Source organism: Canis lupus, chromosome 35 (assembly GCF_011100685.1).
Source record: "Canis lupus familiaris isolate Mischka breed German Shepherd chromosome 35, alternate assembly UU_Cfam_GSD_1.0, whole genome shotgun sequence".
Classification (NCBI taxonomy): Eukaryota; Metazoa; Chordata; class Mammalia; order Carnivora; family Canidae; genus Canis; species Canis lupus.
In genome coordinates, this window is record NC_049256.1 from 26,859,887 (window position 1) to 26,882,814 (window position 22,928).

General features: G+C 43.7%; 1 protein-coding gene and 2 long non-coding RNA genes across 5 annotated transcripts in view; 2 read left to right on the forward strand and 1 right to left on the reverse strand.

Moving 5' to 3' along the window:
• Positions 1 to 13,102, forward strand: part of LOC102154005 — a 31,714-nt gene extending 18,612 nt beyond the window's left edge. Inside the window, exons 6-7 of one of the 2 annotated variants that reach the window (XR_005384445.1) lie at positions 12,187 to 12,244; positions 12,771 to 13,102. This is a non-coding gene — a long non-coding RNA (uncharacterized LOC102154005). Of the gene's footprint in view, positions 1 to 12,186; positions 12,425 to 12,770 lie in introns of those variants that run through there. The other variant, XR_005384444.1, reaches the window with a different exon arrangement.
• On the reverse strand, positions 6,287 to 13,799 carry ZKSCAN4 (zinc finger with KRAB and SCAN domains 4). The gene is made up of 5 exons (XM_038584444.1): positions 12,936 to 13,799; positions 11,414 to 11,558; positions 9,975 to 10,057; positions 8,901 to 9,024; positions 6,287 to 8,000 (listed from the first exon to the last, which is right to left on the reverse strand). The coding sequence occupies exons 1-5, from the start codon at positions 13,368 to 13,370 to the stop codon at positions 7,138 to 7,140; spliced, it is 1,650 nt and encodes a 549-aa protein (XP_038440372.1). The 5' UTR covers positions 13,371 to 13,799; the 3' UTR covers positions 6,287 to 7,137.
• LOC119877884 lies at positions 13,526 to 18,106 on the forward strand. Of its 2 annotated transcripts, XR_005384447.1 has the most exons (3): positions 13,526 to 14,252; positions 17,337 to 17,646; positions 17,822 to 18,106. It is a non-coding gene; the product is annotated as an uncharacterized LOC119877884 (long non-coding RNA). The 2 variants fall into 2 exon arrangements; XR_005384448.1 differs by lacking the exon at positions 17,337 to 17,646.
• Positions 18,107 to 22,928: the final 4,822 nt, after the last annotated feature.

Below are 22,928 nucleotides of genomic sequence, written 5' to 3' on the forward strand. Positions count from 1 at the left end.
AACCTCGGCGGTGACACCATGCAAGGCCTTGGTGGGTGATCACAAGTGGTGGGGATGGCCATGGAGCCCATTTGCAGAGGAGACTGCAGAAGGCTGTTTCTCAACTGAAGCTGACATTGGAATTTTTAAAATTTTATTCTAGGATAATTCTTTCAGATGGAAAAAATCCTATTCTTGAAAGGAGAAACAATAGGTACTGATGCAAAGTGAAAGGACAAAGAGTGAGTGTGCCACTATGGCCTGTTGAATCCATGATTCCATTTCCCACCCAATGCAAAAGTTTCCCAAGTCATTGGAATCTTTTTTTTTTTTTAATTTTTATTTATTTATGATAGTCACACAGAGAGAGAGAGAGAGAGGCAGAGACATAGGCAGAAGGTGAAGCAGGCTCCATGTACCGGGAGCCCGACGTGGGATTTGATCCCAGGTCTCCAGAATCACGCCCTGGGCCAAAGGCAGGCGCTAAACCTCTGCGCCATCCAGGGATCCCAAGTCATTGGAATCTTAACAGGAATTTCATTGAATCTGTAGATTGCTTCAAGTAGTATGGACATTTTAACAATATGAATTCTTCCAATTCGTGAACATTGAATATCTCCATTTACTTGTCTTCAGTTTCTTTCATTAATGTCTTACAGTCTTCAATATATAGATCTTTTACCTCCTTAGTTAAATTTATTTCTGGGTATGTTAATCTCTTTGGTGTAATTATAAATGGTATTGTTTTCTTAATCTCTCTGATAGTTTATTATTATTGAATAGAAACACAACAGATTTTTGTGTATTGGTTTTATATCCTATAACTTTATTGAATTCATTTAGTGGTTCTAATTGTATGTGTGTGTATGTGTAGTCTTCAGTATTTTCTATGTATGAAATGTCATCTGCAAATAATGACAGTTTCATTTCTTCCTTTCTAATTTGGATACATTTTATATCTTTTTCTTGCCTAATTGCTGTGGCTAGGACTTATTTTTTTTCTTCTTCTCTTTTTTTTTTTTTTCTTTTTTCTTTTAGGACTTTCAATACCACGTTGAATAAAAGTAGTGAGTGGGCAGCCTTGTCTGGTTCCTGATTTTATTTTATTATTATTTTTTTTAATTTTTATTTATTTATGATAGTCACACAGAGAGAGAGAGAGAGAGAGGCAGAGACATAGGCAGAGGGAGAAGCAGGCTCCATGCACCAGGAGCCCGATGTGGGATTCGATCCCGGGTCTCCAGGATCGCGCCCTGGGCCAAAGGCAGGCGCTAAACCACTGCGCCACCCAGGGATCCCTGGTTCCTGATTTTAGAGAAAACATTTTCACTTTGGAGTATGATGTTAGCTGTGGGCTTGTTGTGTACAGCCTTCATTGTTATGTTCCCTCTACACCCACCTTGTTGAGAATTTTTAACATAAATGATAAATTTTGTCAAATGCTTTTTCTCTATCTATTGAGATGATCATGCTATCTTTCTCTTTCATTTTGTTAATGTGATGGTGTTTCATATTGACTGATTTGCAGAAGTTGAACCATCCTTGCATCCCTGGAATAAATCCCATTTAATTGTCTATATGATTCTTTTAATGTATTGTTGAATTTGGTTTGCTAATATTTTGAGGATTTTTGCATCTATATTCAATAGGAATATTGGGCTATAATTTTCCTTTCTTGTGCCATCCTTATCTGGTTTTGATAACAGGGTAACGCTGGCCTCAAAATGAGTGTGAAATTCCTTCCCCTTCTCTTTTTTTTGAATTTGAGAAAGATCGTTATTCTTTGAATATTTGGTAGAATTAACCAGTGAAGCTGTCTGGTCTTGGACTTTTTGTTGTTGTTGGGACATTTTTGATTACTAATTCAAATTTCCTTATTAGTAACTGTTTTTGTTCAGATTTTCTATTTCATCATGATTCAGTCTTGGTAGGTTGTATATTTCTAGGAATTTCTTCTAGAACCCATTTCTTCTAGGTTATCCAAGCTGTTGGCCTAAAATTGTTCCTATGTGTTTCTGTGGTATCAGTTGTAACATCTCTTTCATTTCTGATTTTTGAGTCCTCTTCTCAGTCTCCCCTCCGCCCCGTGAGTCTAGCTAGAGGTTTGTCAATTTTCTTTACAAAGAGCCAGCTTTTAGTTTCATTAATCTTTCCTACTGTCTCTTTAGTCTCTATTTATTTCTGCTGTAATCTTTCTTTCTTCTGCTAACTTTGGCCTTCATTTGTTCTTCTTTTTCTAGTTTCTTGATGTGTAAAGTTAGATTTTTTGAGACTTTTCTTGTTTTTTGAGATAGGCATTTATCACTCTGAACTTGTCTCTTAGAACTGCTTTTGCTGCATCCCATATAGTGTTATATTCCCATTTTCATGTCTCAAGGTATTTTTTGTTATCTCCTTTGATCTATTAGCTGTTCAGTAGCAAGTCATTTAATCTTCACATATTTGTGAAATTTTAGTTTTCTTTGTATAATTAATCTCATACCAGCGTGGCTGGAAGATACTTATATGATGCATTCGTTTCAAATTTATTAAGACTTGTTTTGTGGCATAATATATGGTGTATTTTGGAAAATGTTCCATGTGCTTCTGAGAAGAATGTGTATTCTGTTGCCTTAGGGTGGAATGTTCCATAAATATGTTAAGTTTACCTGGCCTAACATATGTAAGGCCAATGTTTCCTTATTTTCTGTCTGGATTATTTGTCCATCAATGTAAGACCCTAGTATTGTTATATTGCTATTTCTCACTTTATTCCTTTTTTAAAAATTTAAATTTTAGTTAACATATAGAGTGAAATATTGGTTTGTGGAGCTATTTCTCCCTTTATTCCTGTTTAATATTTGCTTATATACTCAAGTGCTCCTAAGTTGGGTGCATAAATATTTACAAATGTTATATCTTCTTGTTGGATTGACCCCTTTATCATTATGTCATTAGTCTTTGTTTTAAAGTCTAGTTTATCTCATTAAGTTTAGCTACTCTAGCTTTCTTTTGTTTTCCACTTGCATAGAGTATCTTTTTCCATCCCTTTCACTTTCAGTCTTGTGTGTTCTCATATATATAGTGAGTCTCTTGTAGGCAGCATAGAGATGGGTCTTGTCTCTATCCATTTAACCACTCTGTGTCTTTCGATTCGAGAATTTAGTCCATTTATGTTTAAGGTAATTATGGATAGGTATGTATTTATTGCCATTTTGTTCATTGTTTTCTGGCTGTTTTTGTAGTCTCTTTCTGTTCCTTTCTTCTTCTCTTGCAATCACAAAAATTGGGGCACCAGGCTGGGTATGAGCTCCTTTTGGGGGGACACCAAATATAGCCTGAAGAGACTAGGGATGGAAGCTCCCCTGGTCTCCAGAGCCAAGTGATCTAGAGGCATGCCCTAGGTGGCAGCCGCAAAACTTAGGACACTAGAGGCATGTAAAAGCTCCCTTATGAAAGATACTGGTGCTCTGGAGCATGGTAAAGACAGATTGCAAAGATGGCACCTGCCAGTTTCTTCTCTGGAATGTTTCAGTAGGCTCCTAAGTATATATTCAGTTTGAAGCTGCTCCTTAGGCCAGTGTTTTAAAAGAAGCAGGTGATTCTCCTTCACTTTCTTAAAGAAGTTCTTTTTTTTTAATTTTTATTTATTTATGATAGTCACACAGAGAGAGAGAGGCAGAGACATAGGCAGAGGGAGAAGCAGGCTCCATGCACCGGGAGCCCTACGTGGGATTTGATCCTGGGTCTCGAGAATCGCACCCTGGGCCAAAGGCAGGCGCTAAACCGCTGCGCCACCCAGGGATCCCTCTCCTTCACTTTCAATCTGAGTACTATCAGCCGCTTCTGAGTCCTGTAAGAGCACTTTCTCAGATCCCTTCAGTCTTGTGGATCTTGGGATACAGGCCCTGTTGGGTTTTGAGGAATTGTCTCTCAAGTGTGTCTTAAAAGCTGGTATACCTGATGTGGGTTTGAACCCATTGCTCCTCAGGGAGAAGCTCCAGATTTTGGGTTCCTTCCAAGTTGTCGATCACTGTGCCAGGGGTGGGCTTTATGGCAAGGTTGTGTTCCAACTCTTCTACATGGTTCCAAGTGATTTTCTTCTTGTTTGCCAGGTGTATGATTGTCATTCAGCCAGCCTTTGCTTTTTCAGAGGAAATTGTTCCACTGTAGCTTGATTCAATGGGTCTGTGGGAGGAGGTGAGTTCAGGGTTTACTACAGCCCCACTTGGAACTAGAAATTCTCAGCATTTGTTTGTATAAGTGGTCTTCATAACCCTATGGGTAAACTGTCCCTTATTTTAAAAAAAATGATTTTATTTATTTATTCATGAGAGACACAGGGAGAGAGAGGAGAGACATAGGCAGAGGTAGAAGCAGGCTCCCTGCAGGGAGCCCAATGCAGGACGGGATCCAGGGACTCCAGGATCATGCCCTGAGCTGAAGGCAGACACTTAACTGCTGAGCCACCCAGGCTTCCCTGTTTTTTTCCTTCTAAAGGAATAAACAGTCTTTCATAGGGTTATATTCTTGATCAAAATTAAGAACACATCCAGGAAGGCTATTCATCAAAAGCTCTTTTCATAATAACTATTCATTCTACCCAAGTGGAAAAAAACTACTTCTGCAAAGGGAGAAAGATAAAATGGAGGATTTCTGCATTGCAGCAGTTGGAGAAATGAAGTAGAACAGCTGACTAATCAACACTAAAATTCATAAAAACAATTTTCAACAGCATAAAAAGTGGCATTTTATTCTACTCTAAGTACTGGTTGTATCTTAACTAAGCAGTTTACTAGTTTTAATTTCATCTGGAAACAAATTTTTTGACAGGCCTATTAAATAGGCTAGAGTTGAAGCCATCTTATAATCTTACTTTTGCTTTTACTAAAGCAGTACGTCCAAGACTACCAGCAAATAATTTTTTGAGTTGAAATTACACAATGCTGCCAGACGGTATTTTGATCTTGTCAGTGGCTCCCTGGTACTTACTGAATAAAATTTAAACTCCTTGCTCTGGCACTGAAGACCCCAGACCCCTACAATGTACCTATTTCAAACTTGCCTTACTTACAAATTCCTTTAGTCTTCCCAGCTCTTTCACACATCACCCTATCCATGTGATAATAATTTCACAGCCTGAAATAACCTTTTCCTGAGATTCTGTACCATTCAGCTTATCATTCTCATGGTACTATCCAATCTATGTGCAGGTCTTATCAACTTTAGTATGCTGAAACCCTAAGCCCAAGTAAGTATGTATGTATGTATGTATGTATGTATGTATGTATATGCTTTATCTTTCATTATCAGACAGAATAGGCATTTGGAATTATTTTTCTAAATTTCTTCCTCTACAGAGAAGTTTTTAAGGCTGAGAGGGAGCAGAAAGAGTGAAGGAGGCATAGGGTCCCTTGTTAATCTCAGTAAATTATATTGAGTGTAATGCTTTCTGGTTTATAAAAAGCTTTCACATATATTTCTCTCCATGACATAAAGAGTGAAAAGAAAAATGAACAGTGTTTAAGATCAAGGCTATTAGCCAATATTCAGGAAAAATAGAGAAAAGGAAATTGCTAGCTTTGTGGAAGTAAAAAACTTAAGGAAAATTTAGAGCCAGAAAAGATTAAATGGAGAAAGTCTATAGAATTTTGGAAAGCTAAAGAAGTTTTAAATTAGACTGCAATGAGGGGAAATTAAGGCAATGAAAGACTACAGGAAAGTGATAGAGGGAGAGCCCCACAGTCTGCAAAGTCTCTAGTCAGCCTGTGGTGCTTCAGAGTAGGAACCCAGAAAGGGTACTTGAGAGCACGGAGAACACTATGCTGATAACTGAATAAAACATTGTCCTGATCTCTGGTCCTGAGATCCAGGAGAAATGGAATCCATTCTTGGCACAGCCTGGTAAAGCTGTAAGCTGGTGATATCAGGAAGCTGTCAGTCTTTGAAGAACACAGTAGGTGATTTGGGTGAAAAGAAGAGGTATCACAAAATTCTTACTGTGGCTTCACATGTTAATACTTTGGATATTGTAGAGTAGGATTCCAATGTAATTCTGAATAGATACACATTTTCTCCTACAGCTCAGACTTGGGCTCCCATCCTCATTGGCTGCCTCTGACCCAATCTTCCTATCCCAAACCAAGAGAGCAGTTCCAAAAATATGAAACTTGCTATACACATGTAGTGTGAATCCTCTGACCTGGAGGAAACTTGTTTAGCTAGCATAAGCTGTGATTCAAGTTGCTCTAAGTTGGGAAAAAGGGATACAAATAGGGTCTTAGCAATCTGTTAGGCCCAAGATAACTAAAAGGTGAGAAACAAGCTGTTCAACATCACAGAATTTTTATCAAAATCCATAATCACTTTGATCTAACTTGATTCACTTTTATTTACCTGAATGTGAAAGGTTTCCCCCTAAAAAGTAGCAAAATTAATGTGGGCAAACATAATTAACATTGAAAAATGGAGTTCTATGAATGGAGCAGTCTCACCATGTCTGCATGATCAGCTGCTTACAGCATTCTTCTACAAGTACTATGGTGGTGAAGAAATATGGATTTCCCCCACTTCAACTCTGACAATCCTATGTACATAGCAATAAATACACAACTGACCCAAAATCTAGAAACTCAGAGAATTAGACACAGACCAAGTGGCCTTAGTTAGGCCTCAGAAATCTGAAAGCACATTGCATTCGGAGAGCTGTGGAGGTCACCTCACTGGTATATTTAATGTATTTTTATGAGCACCTGTGTTCAAGGCACAATGGGGAGTAGAAGATGTCATGGATCTGACCGACTGATGGAGGATTCTTTATAAGCAAAACGGTCAGAGCAGCAGCTCCCAACAGAGCCTTCTGCCCAGGAGACATCCTAAGGTGCCAGCTGGAGGTGGTTAGCCAGTCTGGAAGCCCACTTCAGTCCAGTAGGTAAGAATAAACATTTCAGGTCCTACCCCTTCCAGACAACTCTCCCGTAGCCTCCTATCAAACAAGCTGCTCCCCACCCACCTTCTAGAATGCAGAAGACCATACATCTCAGCCAGACTCCGTCTTCTGACATAAGATGATGGGAAGTGGTAAACAAAGTCCCAGCCCAGTTTCTGTGGTCAGAAAGGGTTCCCAGTGGCTTCAGGCCAATGAGCAATGAGCACCAGCTCTCACATGTACGACGGGGGTCACTGTGATGGAACTTTTTTCCCAACGTGGCTTCTCTGATGTTGAACAAGGTAGGAAGTTCGTGTGAAGCCTTTTCCACACGTGTCACACTGAAAGGGTTTCTCACCAGTGTGGATTTTGTGGTGTTCGAGAAGGCTTCTATTCTGAGTGAAACTTCTCTCACACTCGGTACACTTATAAGACACGGGAGCCTCGTTATTTTCCCACTGGCCCTCCCCCCTCCCCTGATACTCCCAGGTCTCTCCACGTTCAGGATCCTGCACGTTTTTGTCAGCATGGATCCTCCGGTGTCTCAGGAGGTGTGAGTTCCGCCTAAAAGCCTTGCCACACAGGCTACACTGGTATGGCTTCTCCCCCGTGTGGATTTTGTGATGTTCAAGGAGGCTGCAGCTCTGGCTGAACGTCTTGCCACAGTCCTCACACTCATAGGGCTTTTCCCCAGTGTGGGTTCTCTGGTGTTTGATGAGGTTTGAGCTGTGACTAAAGACCTTGCCACATTCCTCACACTCATACGGTTTCTCCCCAGTGTGGACCCTCTGATGGATGACAAGGGCAGAGCTCCCAATGAAGGTCTTGCCACAGTCTTCACATTCGTAGGGTTTCTCCCCAGTGTGGATTCTCCTATGTTTGGTCAGGCCTGAACTCTGAGCAAAACTCTTTCCACATTCATGACAATAGTGCCGCCTATTTCCTGTGGCATTTTTCTGCTTTCTTGGTAACCGGCCCTCCTGTTCACCAGCTTCTGCACAGGCAGGAATGCGGGAGACGTCTTCACCCAGGTGGCAGGGTATTTCCCCAGGCTCTTGTCCTGGACGTTCCTCCCCTGGGAGCAGGTCCGTGATCTCAGCCTGTGTGTCCCCACCTGAAATAACAAGTGGCCAGACAATTCAGTTATGCCCTGCCACAGCCTTCCAGGTGCTGGGATGAGGACGACGGGTGCTGGGGAGGAAGGAGACCTGAGCATAGGCATGGGGCCGTCAGGAGCAGGGTTCACCCCGGGCGTGGAGGAAGGTGGGGAGGACTGGGCGCTGGGGACACATGCAGAGGCTCTCAGTCCCGAGGACAAAGGCAGACCCTGCACTGGGGTTGATGCTGGGAGGGCGGGGCAGAAGACAGCAGTGAGCAGGCCAGGGCAGCTTGTGAGATGTCCACCTTGTGAGACGTTTCTGTAAGAAGTGGTGCAAGCAGGAACTTAGACACTGATCCCTCACAAGGAATAGCAGCAGGGATTCTGCTCCCAGACAAGGGCAGGTCTCCAGCAGAACTGGCTTGGGTGAGGAAAGATCTGAGCTGGAGCTCCTGCCAAACTGTCATGGAGCTGTGGCAGCTCAGACGAGGTAGGTTGTCACCCTGTGTGTCCTGTGCCCCCATCTCCAGGTCAGTTCTGCCGTCGGTTCCAAGTCACCTGTCGCTCTCAGGCTCTGTGGTCCCAGGGCCCATTTCCTGAGGAGGACCCAGCTGGCCTCTGTTGAGGCCAGCAGCAGGGAGGGGTGAACACTCCCCGTACACCTCCTGTGAGCCGGCCCGTGCTGGGAGTTGCATCCTGCTGCATCCCACTTAACCAGAACACCGGCAGCACAGGAGAAGCAAGGTCACGAGGGTGAGGGTGAAAGAGCCAGTCACACATGTGCTTAGCAGCTGGGGTTCAGAAATGGTGGCTCTGAATGCAAACACAGTCCCAACAGCTTCTCAGCAGCCCAGGAGGTTTGAACCGACAAAGGATGCCAAGAAGCCCTAGGAAACCAGCCCCCAACACTCTTACCCAGGGGAGTCGGGCCGCCACAGTTCTCCTGCCTCTCATCTCTGTGGAAGCTGCCCCGAGATGAATCCAGCTGTGTCCACACAGAGCAGAAAGCCAGGGCCATATCTTCAGTTTTCAGCAAGCCCTGAAACAGGACATGAGCCCACCTCGTTCTTCTTCTCCAAAGTCACACCCACAGCTGGGCACAGGCAGTGAACATCCCTTCTAAAGGGGCTCTCTTTAAAAAGATCAAGTGTGGCCCACTATGCCTCCTTCACCCGCTCTCTGAGAACGTCTTTGTAAATATATACACATATATGTAACCATTAAGAAAAGAAATATCACACACATTAGGAAAAATACTTTCGTATTTGGATCTAAATAGTTCAGAATGTAAAAGGGTTTGGGACACAAGGACCAGGACAGTGAAAGGAGGGGAAGCATACACAAAGCTTTCAAAATATTTGTGCTGTGCTTTGGCAGAGTGCTAGTGGGGGCTTATTTATAGTAGCGATTTTTTAAAATACAAGGAGACCTCAGTCTGAAGTGAAGAAAACCAGGGAAAACATTATAGGGCCTCAAATGCTGAAGAGGACGTGAAAGACCGGGTAAGGTATTAAAGTCCAGGTTCAGTAAAGAGCATTCAGATTTTAGTATTCTAGCTTAGCCTAAAAGAACATGCCTCATCTAATCCTTCAAGTTTCAGTCCCTAGAGGGCAGAAGTCCTGTGTTTATAGCTCTAACAGCACAATTGATGAATCTTTAAAAAACAAAGCTAAATCACCATCACAACAAAACGTTGTTTGTATTTGCTAAATTGCCCAGTGGAAGAAGAAAATCCCACTGATAATGGGAGCTGACCAAACAGATGGGGTAAGACTGGGGAATCACACAGCACCCTGCTCTAGGAGTAAAACAGGAAAATTCTTGTAAGTGGGCTCCAAAATAAAGGCGGAGGACAGTGAACAGCCTTGGGATAGATGAAAAAACTCCAAGTCCACAGGGACAGAGGATGAGGGAGGAGGAGTGGGGAGAAAGGGACCTACTGGGAATCCCACGGGCAGGAGGGCTGCTAGGGAGGGGGCTCCAGCTCACCTGGGACTCTGGGGGCAGCCTGGCAGCCACCACTGTGTCTCCTCTGCAACGCCCTCCTGGGCCAAGCCCAGGAACCTGGAGAACTAAGAAGGAAAGACGCTCTGGATGAGATGGACCCTGGTACCCAGCCTCCCTGACCTGTAGATTCCCAGTGCAAAAATGGGGCCCGTAAATTCCTGTCAGCAGGCTCCTACAGAATGCGCTCCTTTCCTGAATGCCTGGTCCCTACCGGCTCCCATACTAGGGCCTGAAGAGGCGTGATGAGCCCCTGCAGATATGCAACCTGCAACCTCAGCAGGCAGGGTCCTGGGGAGCGGGGAGGGAGGGAGGGACGGTGACAGGAAAGCAACGTAGAAAGACAACAAAGCTTTCCATTTGAAGATCTTTAGTCTTGAATTTCGCTGAGAGAACGGATAAGAAGATTCTTGATTTAAAATAACTCTTTAGTAGCTCTTAGTGTGTTTCTGCTTTAGTTTTAAAAAACTAAGAAGAGTCAGATGAGGCTAGGCCCAGAAAGAAGAAAATGAAGTCTTATATAAGGAGGTGTGGGTAACTTCCAGTTTTCCTGGAAGAGCTGAACTTTGCAAGGGGCAGAAAACCGATTAGTTTAGGTCAGAACCTCTGTGGAAAAATAAAGACTGCCTGTTGGCTGGTGTGTCCCAGGGCTGCGTGTCTTGGGAACAGGCCCAAATGTGTACAGCAGAAGGGCACCCAGTGCTTTCCCATGGAGTGATTTCACCCTGTCCTAGTTACACACCAAGGATATAGGAGACTTACACTCTTTGACTTGCAGAGTCCTACGCTGTCTGGGATATTATGGCTGGCTTTACATTTCTTGCCTTATGGTCTTCATAGCACTTACCAATAACTAAAATTATCATTACTTTATTTGCCATCTTTCCTATTAGAGTGTAAGCTCCAGTGGAGCAAGAAATCTGTCTACTGACAACTGTCACCCTGGGGCCAGAACACTAGCTACCACATAGGTCATCTCCACAAATTCACGTTCAATGAATGGAGATCACTGTGATATTAAGAAGTCAATTCTTCCCAAACACCAGTGTTAATCGAGTCATTCCAGTCACCAATTTAATGAAGTCTTGTTTACTTCCCGAACTTTCCCTGTCATCTCAGTCTCAAAGTAAAGTAGGTCTCTGATGGGCATATAAAGAACCTGTCAACAGGTCTGGCTATTTTTTTTTAAGATTTTATTTTTTTATTCCTGAGAGACACAGAGAAAGGGACAGAGACACAGACAGGAGGGACAAGCAGACTCCCTGCAGGGAGCCGGATGCGGGACTCGATCCCTGAACCGGGATCATGCCCTGAGCCAAAGACAGACGCCAACCTCTGAGCCACCCAGGCATGCCAACACGTCTGGCTTTTAAATGAAGTTGGGTGAACTCTAGAATTCATAGTCCCCAGAAGATAACACTCACCTCTGTCTGGCGAGGCCTGGGATCCCAGAGATTCATGCTTGAGCAAAGCCTTCATTGGCTGCAACTGGGTGTTCCGTGGCCTCTGAGCTGGTGTCAACGCTGCCACCTTACAACAGAGTAGTTGCCCCTCAACACCACCTGGGATCTGGAAGGCATTCACTTTGTATTTATAAAAACTTCTATTATGCTTTCCATGTGCTTGCTAGTACCTTCTATTTCCAGGCACTATTTCTAAGAGCTTTATGAAGATTAATTCTCTTAATGCAGAAAACAACAACTCTATGAGCCAGGTACTAGTATTATCTGTAGTTTTAGAGATAAAACCCTGTACAGGCCCGGGGCTGAAACAGGTTGCCCAAGGTCACCCCGCTAATACGTGAAGGTGCTAGGATGGGGGCACAGGCAGGACCCCAGAGCCCAAGCTCTTAACCACTACCAGGTGCTCCCTCGTTATACACATTGTGCTCTTTGGAAATTAGTGTTAAGTTTCCGACTACTTGAATTTTTTTCTTTTCACTGAAAAGTGAGGACAATAATTTCTAGCTCACAAGGCCTGAAGGGCCGGCAACTTAGATGACAGTATGTGAAATCACCTAACACAGAGCCTGGTATATGGTCTGTCCTTATTAAATGCAAGTTCCTTTCCGGACACTTGTAATTAGTTCTGAAGTCACTTTCATTATCATTAGCTTATGTGCAGCTGAGAATTTCCACGTCCTTTGTACAAGATGCAAAACCTGAAAGGGACTTGAAATGACTTTTCACTGTTCTAGGGCTCGAGAACAATAGTGCCAATTGAAGAAGCTTGGTCTCCTGGTCACCAGCTATCTGGTATGTGTCCCGCGAAAGGATCACACAAAAATACGGGATAATGCACATAGAAAATGGTCTACAAGAAGCAGGAAGATGCTGTTAAAAATGAACCCAGAGGTTCCTAAGAGGAACCTGTGGTTCATCCACTCCCTTCCAAGTGTTCTATGAATGTAAAAACGAAACGTATTTCTACTTTTACTAGTGTCTAAGCAAAATTCAGTCATTCTTTCGATTATGAATGGCAGCAACAAACCAAAATGTTATCAGCCGAAGCAGGCACAGCCAGGCAAACCCTGTCAAGGTCATTCAGCACCCTGTGAAACTGTACCGGTTAGGGGCGGGTCGCTACGGCTTACTCTTTGGTGCATTAACTTTAAAAAAGCACATATATAAAAAAAATAAAAAATAAAAAATAAAAAAAAAATAAAAATAAAAAAATAAAAAAGCATATATATAATTTTATCACTAATTGGTTTCATGCTGTTAACTGTATCCCAATATATTCGAGTACTTTTGTAATCCCTTATGTTCTCAAAAATACTAGCATGAGGAGGGGTCCGTGGACTCTTCCCGAATGGCAAAGAGGTTCACCAGACCAAAAGAGCCCGAGACCTTCTCAATCTGACAGAAACGGCCCTCACTCGGATCTTGAGACTTCAGGAAGAAGAAACAGAGCGCGGCTCTCAGATACTCAGCCTTTTGCCTCTACCTGCGGCCCCCGCTCGTCCAGCTGCCTCTGCAGATACTCCAGGAGCACCACCGCCTCGTCCCCGCTCTCGGGGTGCTGCTCCCGCACCCAGCCCCGGAGCTCCTCGGGCAGGATGGTCAGGAACTGCTCCAGCACCAGCAGCTCCAGGATCTGCTCCTTGCTGCGGGACTCGGGGCGCAGCCAGCGTCGGCACAGCTCGCGGAGCCGGGTGAGGGCCTCGCGGGGCCCCTCGGCTTCGGGGTAGCGGAAGCTCCGGAAGCGCCGGCGGGAGCGTTCGGTGCCGGGGGCAGGGCTGCGGGGCGCGCCCGCCTCTGCGGCCGGGTACGGGCCGTCCTCCTCCTCCACCTTCACCGTCAGAACGCGGCTCAGGAGCCCCGGTCGCTCCTCTGCAGTGTGGGCGTCCAAGGCGGCGCTGCACTTCGACTCTCTGGCCATCCCCGGGCTCGCGCCGAGAGGCGGCCCCCCTTCCCGGCCGACGAGTGCCGGTGGCTGCCGCACCGCGGCGTCCCCTGCGCCCTCCGCACCCGGACCCGACCCGCAGCAAGGCGCGCAGCCGGGGGCCCAGCCTCCGACTTCAACAGGTAGCCGTCCCCTCCCGGGAGTGCGCCCAAGCCGGACGCCGGAAGCCGGAAGCCGGGGACCGGAAGTCGGGGACTCTCGCCCCTTCCCCGGCTCTTAGGACGCGACTCTCGCGGTAGCCCCGAGTTAGCCCTTCCGCTGTCAGGCCCGTCGCAGGACTAGGGCGCACCCAGGGCAAGAGGGACTAAGGGGCGGCTGGCTACGGACAGGAAATAAGAGCTCACCTCCAGATGCCCCGGCTCTGATGTAAGCTGGGCCAACGGGGTGGCCGGCAACGGACGCTAAGGTTCAGAAGACGCGCTTCCCGGCATCCTTAGCGCTCCGGCAGGAGGGCTGGCCGAGCAAGCCAGAACGATCACCGGGCCCTTGCTTGGGGGAGAGCAGTGGCTGCCCTTGGACCTTGCCCGCCTCTAGCTGTCTCTCTCTTTCCTTCCCTTTTAGGACAAATGGCTTGGAAGAAAGACTTCCCTAAGTTTGGTTTTAGTCCTCTGCCATTCATCCTTACCACATTGTAGGCAGCAAACCGCCAACAAGGCATTCTCATCCCTCCAACTCAATTCACTAGAGATCGCCCCTCTCCCCACAGCTTTCCACTTTCCGTCTTCTAGGGCCTCCTCTCAGCAGCCAGGTTCATGCTGCTCCGTACTTCTGGGAATCTGGTATCGCTGACTTCCGGGATCCTCTTCTCTCCTCTCTTTCTTCTTGCTTCTTCCCAGTTCCCATTCACAGTCTAGCTCGGTGAGTAGATCCACAGACTCTAAAGCCAAAATCCTGATTTAGGGGATCCCTGGGTGGCTCAGCGGTTTAGCGCCTGCCTTTGGCTCAGGGCGTCGTCCTGGAGACCCAGGATCGAGTCCCACATCGGGATCCCTGCATGGAGCCTGCTTCTCCCTCTGCCTGTCTCTCTCTCTCTCTCTCTCTTTCTCTGTGTGTGTGTGTGTCATGAATAAATAAGTAGAATCTTTTTTTAAAAAATCCTGGTTTATTTACCACTTAGTAGCTGGGTGACCTCGATTTTCCACTTAACGTCTTTCTGCCTGACTTTCCCAATCTATAACTCGGGGATACTAATAGTAGATAGGTTTGTTGTGAGCAGTAAGTGAGGTTTTTTTTTTTGTGTGTGTGTGTGTGTGTGTGTGTAAAGTTCTTAGAATAATGGCCTATACTAAAATGGAAGGAAAACCTGACATTTCTTTGAGCCAGAAGTGACTAGATTTAAGCCAGATGTGACAGCAGTTATTTTGCTGGACTGATGTCAGTAAGTCCTCTTTCTACTCAATGGAATGCAAGTTTGGTAGAAGTTTATTAAGTGGAAAAATACCATGCTGGTACCTCAGCCTACCCCTCCGCAGTTCAATGGATAGCAAAGAGGGGATAGAATTGAAGAAAATGAGAGATTCCAAAGGTTGTTACAAATGAAAACCACTAGAAAATATTTTCCTCTTGATAAGATGCCACAGAGGTGCAAGGCACTACTATGAAGTATTGTTGGCAAAATAAGTGAACCTGAATCTAATTAACTTTCTAGTTCCTAATAGTTGCATATAGGTGGGATTCAGAAGCAAGTTAGCAGTTTTCACACTGTGTGGCATATTAGAATTATTGAGGAGCTTTAAAACATCCTGATATCTTGGCTGTAAACAAGACCAATTAAATCAGAATGTCGAAGAATGGAACTCAGGTGTGCATAACTATAGAATTTTCCTAGATGATTGTGATATGCAGGTACATTTGAGAGTTAATTAGTTAAGTGATACTTAAAAGAAGCAATAAATAAAATTCAGAATGTGGGATATTCAATAGGACAGAAGAACCTCGATCCTCAACAAATAAATGGTATTTCTTGAAAAGGTAGAGGAAAAAGTAGGAAATGTCTATGATTAAAAGAAACTGAATAGATATATGAGCCAAATGCAATGGTAAACATTATTTGGTACCTGATCAGAAGAAAACAGCTGTAAAAAACATATTTGGGACAGCTGGGAAAACTAAAATGCAATGATATTAAGGAGTTACTATCAATTTAGTTGTCCTAATGATACTTTGGTTATGTTAAGGAAAAAAGTGTCATTTATTAGAAATTTATACTGAAGTACTTATAGGTGAACTGATATAATGTCTAGATTTGCTTTTGAATACTCAGAACTAGGGGCATCTGGGCAGCTCAACTGAGCCTCAGACTCTTGACCTCAGATCTTTTTTTTTAAGATTTTATTTATTTATTCATGAGAGACACAGAGAGAGAGAGAGGCAGAGACACAGGCAGAGGGAGAAGCAGGCTCCATGCAGGGAGTCCAACATGGGACTTGATCGCTGGTCTCCAGGATCAGGCCCTGGGCTGAAGGCAGCGCTAAACCACTGAGCCACCTGGGCTGCCTATCAGCTCAGATCTTGATCTCAGGGTTGTGAGTTTGTGCCCAGCGTTGGGCTCCATACTGGGCATGGAGCCTACTTAAATAAATAGATAAATAAAATACTCAAAACTAAAGAAAACACACAAAGAAAGGTACCACATGACTGCTGAAGTTGGGGAAGAGGCATTGGGATTCACTGTAATATACTTTTTATGCTTATACATATTTGAAATTTTCCATAGAAATTTGCTTTTTAATTAAACAAAGTCCTCCCCTCTTTCTTGAGTTATTCAGTCCAAAAATCTTTAGGTGGTGCCAGAGGAAGTGGTAGAGGAGGCAGCAGCCCAGCTTGGATTGAGTTTGGAGCCCAGGTGGAGTGAGGAGATTGTTCATAGGCATGGGGGAGAGAGCAATGGCCCCAGAAAACCAACACTGATCCATTACTACCGTCTCTTCCTAAAGACCCCATTCAAGTTTTCTGACGCAGGAAACTCATATTTCATGCTGAATTTCTTGAAACAATGACAAGCTAAGTTAATTAGCTTGCTAGTAGAATAAAATCAAAGTCCAAGCCCCAAAACTCTGAGAAAATACATCCACCAGTCTTGTTGATTCCCCTTTTGGTCTTGTTAGTTCTTGGGGCTATGACTCTGGTTATGCATACACATATATCTCATGATCTGGAGCATTACTTATAAATTTTCCTTTGACTTATATATTCCCTTTAAGTATTATGGTGATAATGCTTTGCATGCATAACTATTTTTTAAGACTTTCCATTCCCAGGGTGCGTGGGTGGCTCAGTTGGTTAAGCGTCTGCTTTGGCTCAAGTCATGATCTCAGGATCTTGGGATTGAGTCCCACTTCATGGGGCTCTCTGCTCAGAGGGGAGTCTGCTTCTTCCTCTCCCTCTGCCCCCCTGCTGTGCTCTCTCTCAAATAAATAGATAAAATCCTTAAAAAATAATTCTCATCCTCCCAAGATATATAGATATATAGGTATAGTAGGTCACTATTCACTGTAGACATATTTTAACTCCTGCACTGCTTTTACCTGTTGAGGAGCAGTTACCTTGCAGCCAGAGAAAATGAAAGCATGTTAGTATGGCTATGTGGCCTTTTAAAAATACAATCAACTTTTTTAAAGTTTTTTTTAAAGTCATCTCTATACCCAACATGGGGATTAAACTCCTAGCCCCAAGGCCAGGAGTCCCATGATCCCCTGACTGAGCCAGCCAGGTTCCCCAATATGATCAGCTTTTAAAGACCGCTAGAAGCTATAAGACTCACTTCTCCACTGAGCACAGAGAAATTTCAGGGCTTCTCAAGTTCCACATCTAACTGGTAGCAATGTTAGTACTAGAAGCTTTGTTGTTCAGAACTTCAGTTATCCAGTGAAACTTTTACCCACTATTGTTTCTCATGAATTCATGAATAACACCCCTCATTTATACCATTCTTCACTGTAGTGATGGTAACAAGGAAGACTCTCCTGGTTTGGGGAATGTAGAGTCCCCTGAATAAGATTGGAATCTCAGTCATACCTGAGGAAGCAGATTCAGGGGAGTAGAAAATGGAATTTGAGAACACTGGAGAGACATACATGACAACAAGTGCTTGGATCTGTACTTCCACTGTGAAGGCTACAACATGAAACATGATGAAAACCAGCCTTAGAGAGAAGCCTAGTATACTCCTTTTTCTCCATTTTCTCACCTTGCCCAAGGAGGTAGAGACGACCTGGAGACACTGTCCTAGATGCTTGCATTTTATTTATGAGTAAGTGAACCAAGAAAAAGGTTCCTAAAGGTAAATAGAATATAGAAGATATCTAGTATTTCCCGAATTTTGGGTTGAATTCTGGGTTAACTTCTTCATACATGAGCTTTGGAGACTCTCTGGGCTACAGTTTTCACCTAAGTTCATCTGATATTAATTCCTTTGTCTTGAACAGTTATTTCTATACCTTGGAAGTACTCATGAAGCTCTGAGCTCTGCTGCATTGGATATCATCTTGTGAACTGTTCAAGGGCAGGATGACCAACAACTGGTTTGAGTGTGAGAACATCATCCAGAATATGGAACAACTTGGTGACTGTGCAGAAGGTTCTGGAGAGAGAGTGGGCTGAGCAGGGAGAGTAAGTGAAAGATTGATGTGGGAGTATGTGTGTGTGTGTGAGACAGAGAGGAAGGGAGGGAGGGAGAAAGTGATTCTGAATAGACTCCACCAATCCTGTTGTCTCTGCCTTTCCATCTTGTCATTCCACCACCCCAAGAGCAGTGGTTATTGACTTTATTTAGTTCTCAGACCCTTTCAAAAAAAAAAAAAAAAGAGGGACACTGTGGGTCCTCAGTGTACTCATATTCCCATAGTGATGACCTTTTGAGTCTAAATGTTCTTAATTACTCTTAGGACATTGTAGATCTTCTTGGGCAGGAAATTGGCAAGAAGGGGTTATTATGTCTCCAAGCAGTTTAGGAATTCCTGAAATTTTACCTCTAGCCCTATGATCCCTACTCCCTTTAAGAAGTTGGCAAGGGAACGGGCTACCATATCACTGAGGCAGTGGGGAATCAACGTTTCTAGAAACCCTGTTTCCTCCCATAATTAAGATAGCAAGGGAGCAAATTGTTCAATGTTGGTGCTTAATCCTTAAATAGATTATGGATATACATTTCTCTACTTTTCCCCATAGCTTCTCATTCTTTGTTTCTGTATTTTTTCCCATTTACATATGTTCTATTTTCCCATTATATTCATTATGTTGAAAACTATAAGTAGGTTATCTTTGATTTAACTCTGAGGTCTCTAAAAGTCCCTTAAATGGTATGTTTCTTCTTGATTATTGCTTAAAGATATAAAAACTTAATCCTGACACACCTTAATGGTAAGATTAAGATAAAATTAACTGTCTAAGTAACAGTTGAGATGTTGCTATAAGTGTTAGAGGCAGATCTGACCCTTCTAGGCATCAATATATAGAAATCTTCAGAACAATTAAGAAGAAACAATTCTCCAATCTGCACAGAAACCTTAAAATGCCCATATCTTAAGTATTTTGTCATCCTGCGTATTAAGAGAATCAACTATATGGATTCTCACCAAACTGTTACAACATGAACTGTATATAGTTCCAAAATTATACAGCATTTTTCCTAATTCTGTATCCTCTGTATAAGACCATAGAGAATTCCAAAGAATTTCTTCTATATGTTTCATGAAGAAAAATGAGATGCTCCTTTGTCTACATCTAATGTTTATAGAACTGGGAGTAGGGTGAGGAGAGTGAGGCACTTAGGTCACAGAATTTAAAGAGTGTGGATTCATCCTTAAATTTGGGCCCTCAGTGCCTATCTCACCCTCTTCCTGGCTCTGTATTGACACAGAGCTAGAGGCCATTTTAAAAAAAGATTTTGTTTACTTATTAATGAGACACACACAGAGAGAGAAGCAGAGACACAAGCAGAGGGAGAAGCAGGCTCCATGCAGGGAGCCGGACGTGGGACTCAATCCCGGGTCTCCAGGATCAAGCCCTGGGCTAAAGGCGGCGCTAAACCGCTGAGCCACCCAGGCTGCCCAGCGCTAGAGGCCATTAAGCGTTTTTATTTATTTATTTATTTATTTATTTATTTATTTATTTATTTATTTATTTATTTTAAAGATTTTATTTATTTATTCATAGAGACACACAGAGAGGGAGAGAGAGGCAGAGGCACAGGCAGAGGGAGAAGCAGGCTCCATGCAGGGAACCAGACGTGGGACTCGATCCAGGGTCCCCATGATCAAGCCCCGGGCTGCAGGCGGCGCTAAAACGCTGCGCCACCGGGGCTGCCCCCATTAAGCATTTTTATATTTATCTCCCCTGACTCTTGAAGTGGTGAGTAAATGGCATTGCTAGGAGTCTCCCTCATGTCTCTTCACACTCTATTCCTAACTTCCATTACCAGTCTTTTCCCTAAAAACTGCGTGTTTAAGCTGTACGGTTGCCCCTCCAACATCGCAGCGGTTAGGTGCACTGGCCCAGGCGCAGTCCACCCTTCACAAAATCATAAGGAAGAGAAAACACATTTACAATACCGCATGTACATTTATTGTAAAAAACAGACAAATCAACATAAAACCTTCATGTATAGGTGCCCCAAAGTGTGGTCATTGCTCTTCTTGGGTGGCCTTCCCGCGCCTGGAGGCTTGGGCGCAGCAGCCATTGCACTGGCCAGCAGGTGCACCGCCGCGCCACTGTGCGAGCGCCACCTCGGAATGCTGCGGGGTTGGACGCCCACTTGGGGAGGAATCCCGAGGGGGGCGCCTGGGTTTGGGCGGCCTCTGCCGCCCTAAGGCTACGGGCTGGGCCTGGGATCCTGGCCCAGCGCGGTCCCTGCGGTCTAAACAAGTCCTCTGCCTCAGCCCAGCCTCTGTCTGCTAGGCCCCAGCCTGGGCAGGACCACCTGGTGAGTACACGCAGAGACTTGCTGTCCTGCCCCATCCTGGGGCTCTGGGGGCTGCCAAGGTACTCAGAGGGCAGCAGGCGACCCATGGAGACTGGGTTATGCAGTTGTCAATAAATGCCTTGAGGTTTTTGCTTGACAGCAAAAGCTGTCAACTCTTAAAAATAAAAAAAAGTGGCATATGGGTGGACTCCTACAGTTCAAACCCATGTTACACAAGGATCAACATTTTAATTTAGTCCCATTGTATCTGCTTTTATTAGGGGGTGGCGGTAAGAAACAGGTTGTAGTCATAACACAAGTATTTGTTTCCTCTTCCCAACATATATTTAGGCAACCATGGGCATATCAAGTGAGCTAAGCCTTGTAGAAATACTGTGTAAAGTGTCAATCAGAGCACTGTGCGCAGGAGGGTAGGTGAGCAGCAGGAGGGCACTATCAGGTGGTGTAAGTCTCATTAGTGAGTGCCTTTGTTGTTGCTGGCTTGGTGGGTAAAAATCACTAAATATTGTGAAGACAGCAAATATGAAGTAATTTGGAGGGATGTTTAATTCCAGCTTGTCCTCAGAGCTCTATAGAACTGGCTTGTTAGGAATTTCTTAGTAATAAATATAGATTGTAACAAACTAATGTTCTGTGCTTCCTGAGGAGGTACCACAAGAAGACCTGTGTGGTCTTGCCAAACAGAATTACCCTAAATCTAATCAGGAGAAAATTATCAGATAAATTCAACCTGCCAGACATTTTACAAAACATCACCCCAGACCCTGCAAAACTGTGTCAAATAATTTTTAAAAAGTGGAGGTGGGAGTGTAGGCAGAGAAACCATTCTACATTCAACACACTAGAGAGTAATCACAATCAAATGCAAGAAACTTGATTGGATTTTTAATCCCATTTTAAGGACATGATTGGAACAATTGAAGAATTTTGAACATATCCTGCATGTTAGATAACACCACCTAATATTTAATAATAATATTAAAGTTATTTTTTTGGGATCCCTGGGTGGCGCAGCGGTTTGGCGCCTGCCTTTGACCCAGGGCGCGATCCTGGAGACCCGGGATCGAATCCCACGTCGGGCTCCCGGTGCATGGAGCCTGCTTCTCCCTCTGCCTGTGTCTCTGCCTCTCTCTCTCTCACTGTGTGCCTATCATAAATAAATTTTAAAAAAAATTAAAAAAAAAAAATAAAGTTATTTTTTTAAAAAAATATTTTATTTATTCATGAGAGACACAGACTGAGAGAGAGAGGCAGAGACACAGGCAGAGGGAGAAGCAGGCTCCATGTAGGGAGCCCAACGCGGGACTCAATCCCAGGACTCCAGGATCATGCCCTGGGCCAAAGGCACATGCCAAACCACTTAGCCACCTAGGGATCCCTAATATTAAGGTTCTTAAGAGTAAAGATGGCATTATGGTTGCGAAGGAGAATGTCCCTTTCCTTAGATGTTGATTACTAAAGTATTCAGTAATATTAATAATTTCTAATTTTCCTTCAATCAAGTAAGAAATATAATCTTGACAATTAGTGAATCTAGGTAAAGGACACACAAGTTAAACATACAAGTGTTTAACTTTTCTGTAGGTTTGAAATCTTTTAAAACAAAAATTTTGGGGAAATTTATGGAAAACAATTTTGAGAAAGATAGTAAAATAATACCTGTGAGAGCAATTTCATTTTAGCTGAGCTTTCAACATCTGGTGCTTTTCTTAATGATTAGAATGTATTGCTATTTCAAAAACTACCTATTTTTTCTTTTTCAAGATTTATTTATATATTTATTTGAGAGAGAGAGAGTGTGTGTGTGTGTGTGCACAAGTAGGGGGAGGGGCAGAGGAACAGAGAGAATCCTCAAGCAGACTCCCTGCTGAGCATGGACTACCCTCCCTGTCCCCCACCCCCCGCTATGCAGGGTTTGATCCCAGGACTCTGAGATCACTACCTGAGCAGAAATCAAGAGTCAGCCACCTAACCAACTGAGCCACCCAGGTGCCCCCAAAACTACCATTTTTCTTACAGATCTTCAAATACATTTTTGTGCTCTATCTGAATGAATATTTGCTCACCTATAAATAAAATTAAGAAAATAAAGCCTCTCCCCTGAAAAAGGTATTGTAGGTATTTATTTTTTATTTTATCAGCATATTTTTTATACCACTGCTTTCTCTACTAAGTCAGGGTCAACAAACTACAGACCAAAATTGGCCCACTGTCTGTTTTTGTGTGGCAAGAACAAGAAACTATTTTATATTTTTTAATTGTTGAAAAATCAGAATAATAAAAGTTTGTGACATGAAAATTACAGACTTTCACATTTCAATGTCTATAAATAGTTTTATTACAACACATTCATTTACTTACATATTATCTATGGCTGCATTTGCCTTACAATGGTAGAATCCTAATTAAGCAAATGCTATTCCTCAATTTTTAAAAAAAGTTTTATTTATTCATTCATGAGAAACAGAGAGAGAAAGAGAGAGAGGCAGAGGCACAGGCAGAGGGACAAGCAGGCTCCATGCAGGAAGCCCAATTTGGGATTCAGTCCTGGGACTCCAGGATCACGCCCTGAGCCAAAGGCAGACACTCAACCACTGAGCCACCCAGGCATC

Excerpts from the sequence above, each read along its gene's own strand:
- ZKSCAN4 (XM_038584444.1), bottom strand. The coding sequence starts at position 13,370 with ATGGCCAGAGAGTCGAAGTGCAGCGCCGCCTTGGACGCCCACACTGCA. Across the intron at positions 9,025-9,974 it reads GGCTGCCCCCAGAGTCCCAG|GGCTTGCTGAAAACTGAAGA; the intron begins GTGAGCTGGAGC and ends GTCCTGTTTCAG. Across the intron at positions 8,001-8,900 it reads TGGCGGCCCGACTCCCCTGG|GTGGGGACACACAGGCTGAG; the intron begins GTAAGAGTGTTG and ends TTGTTATTTCAG.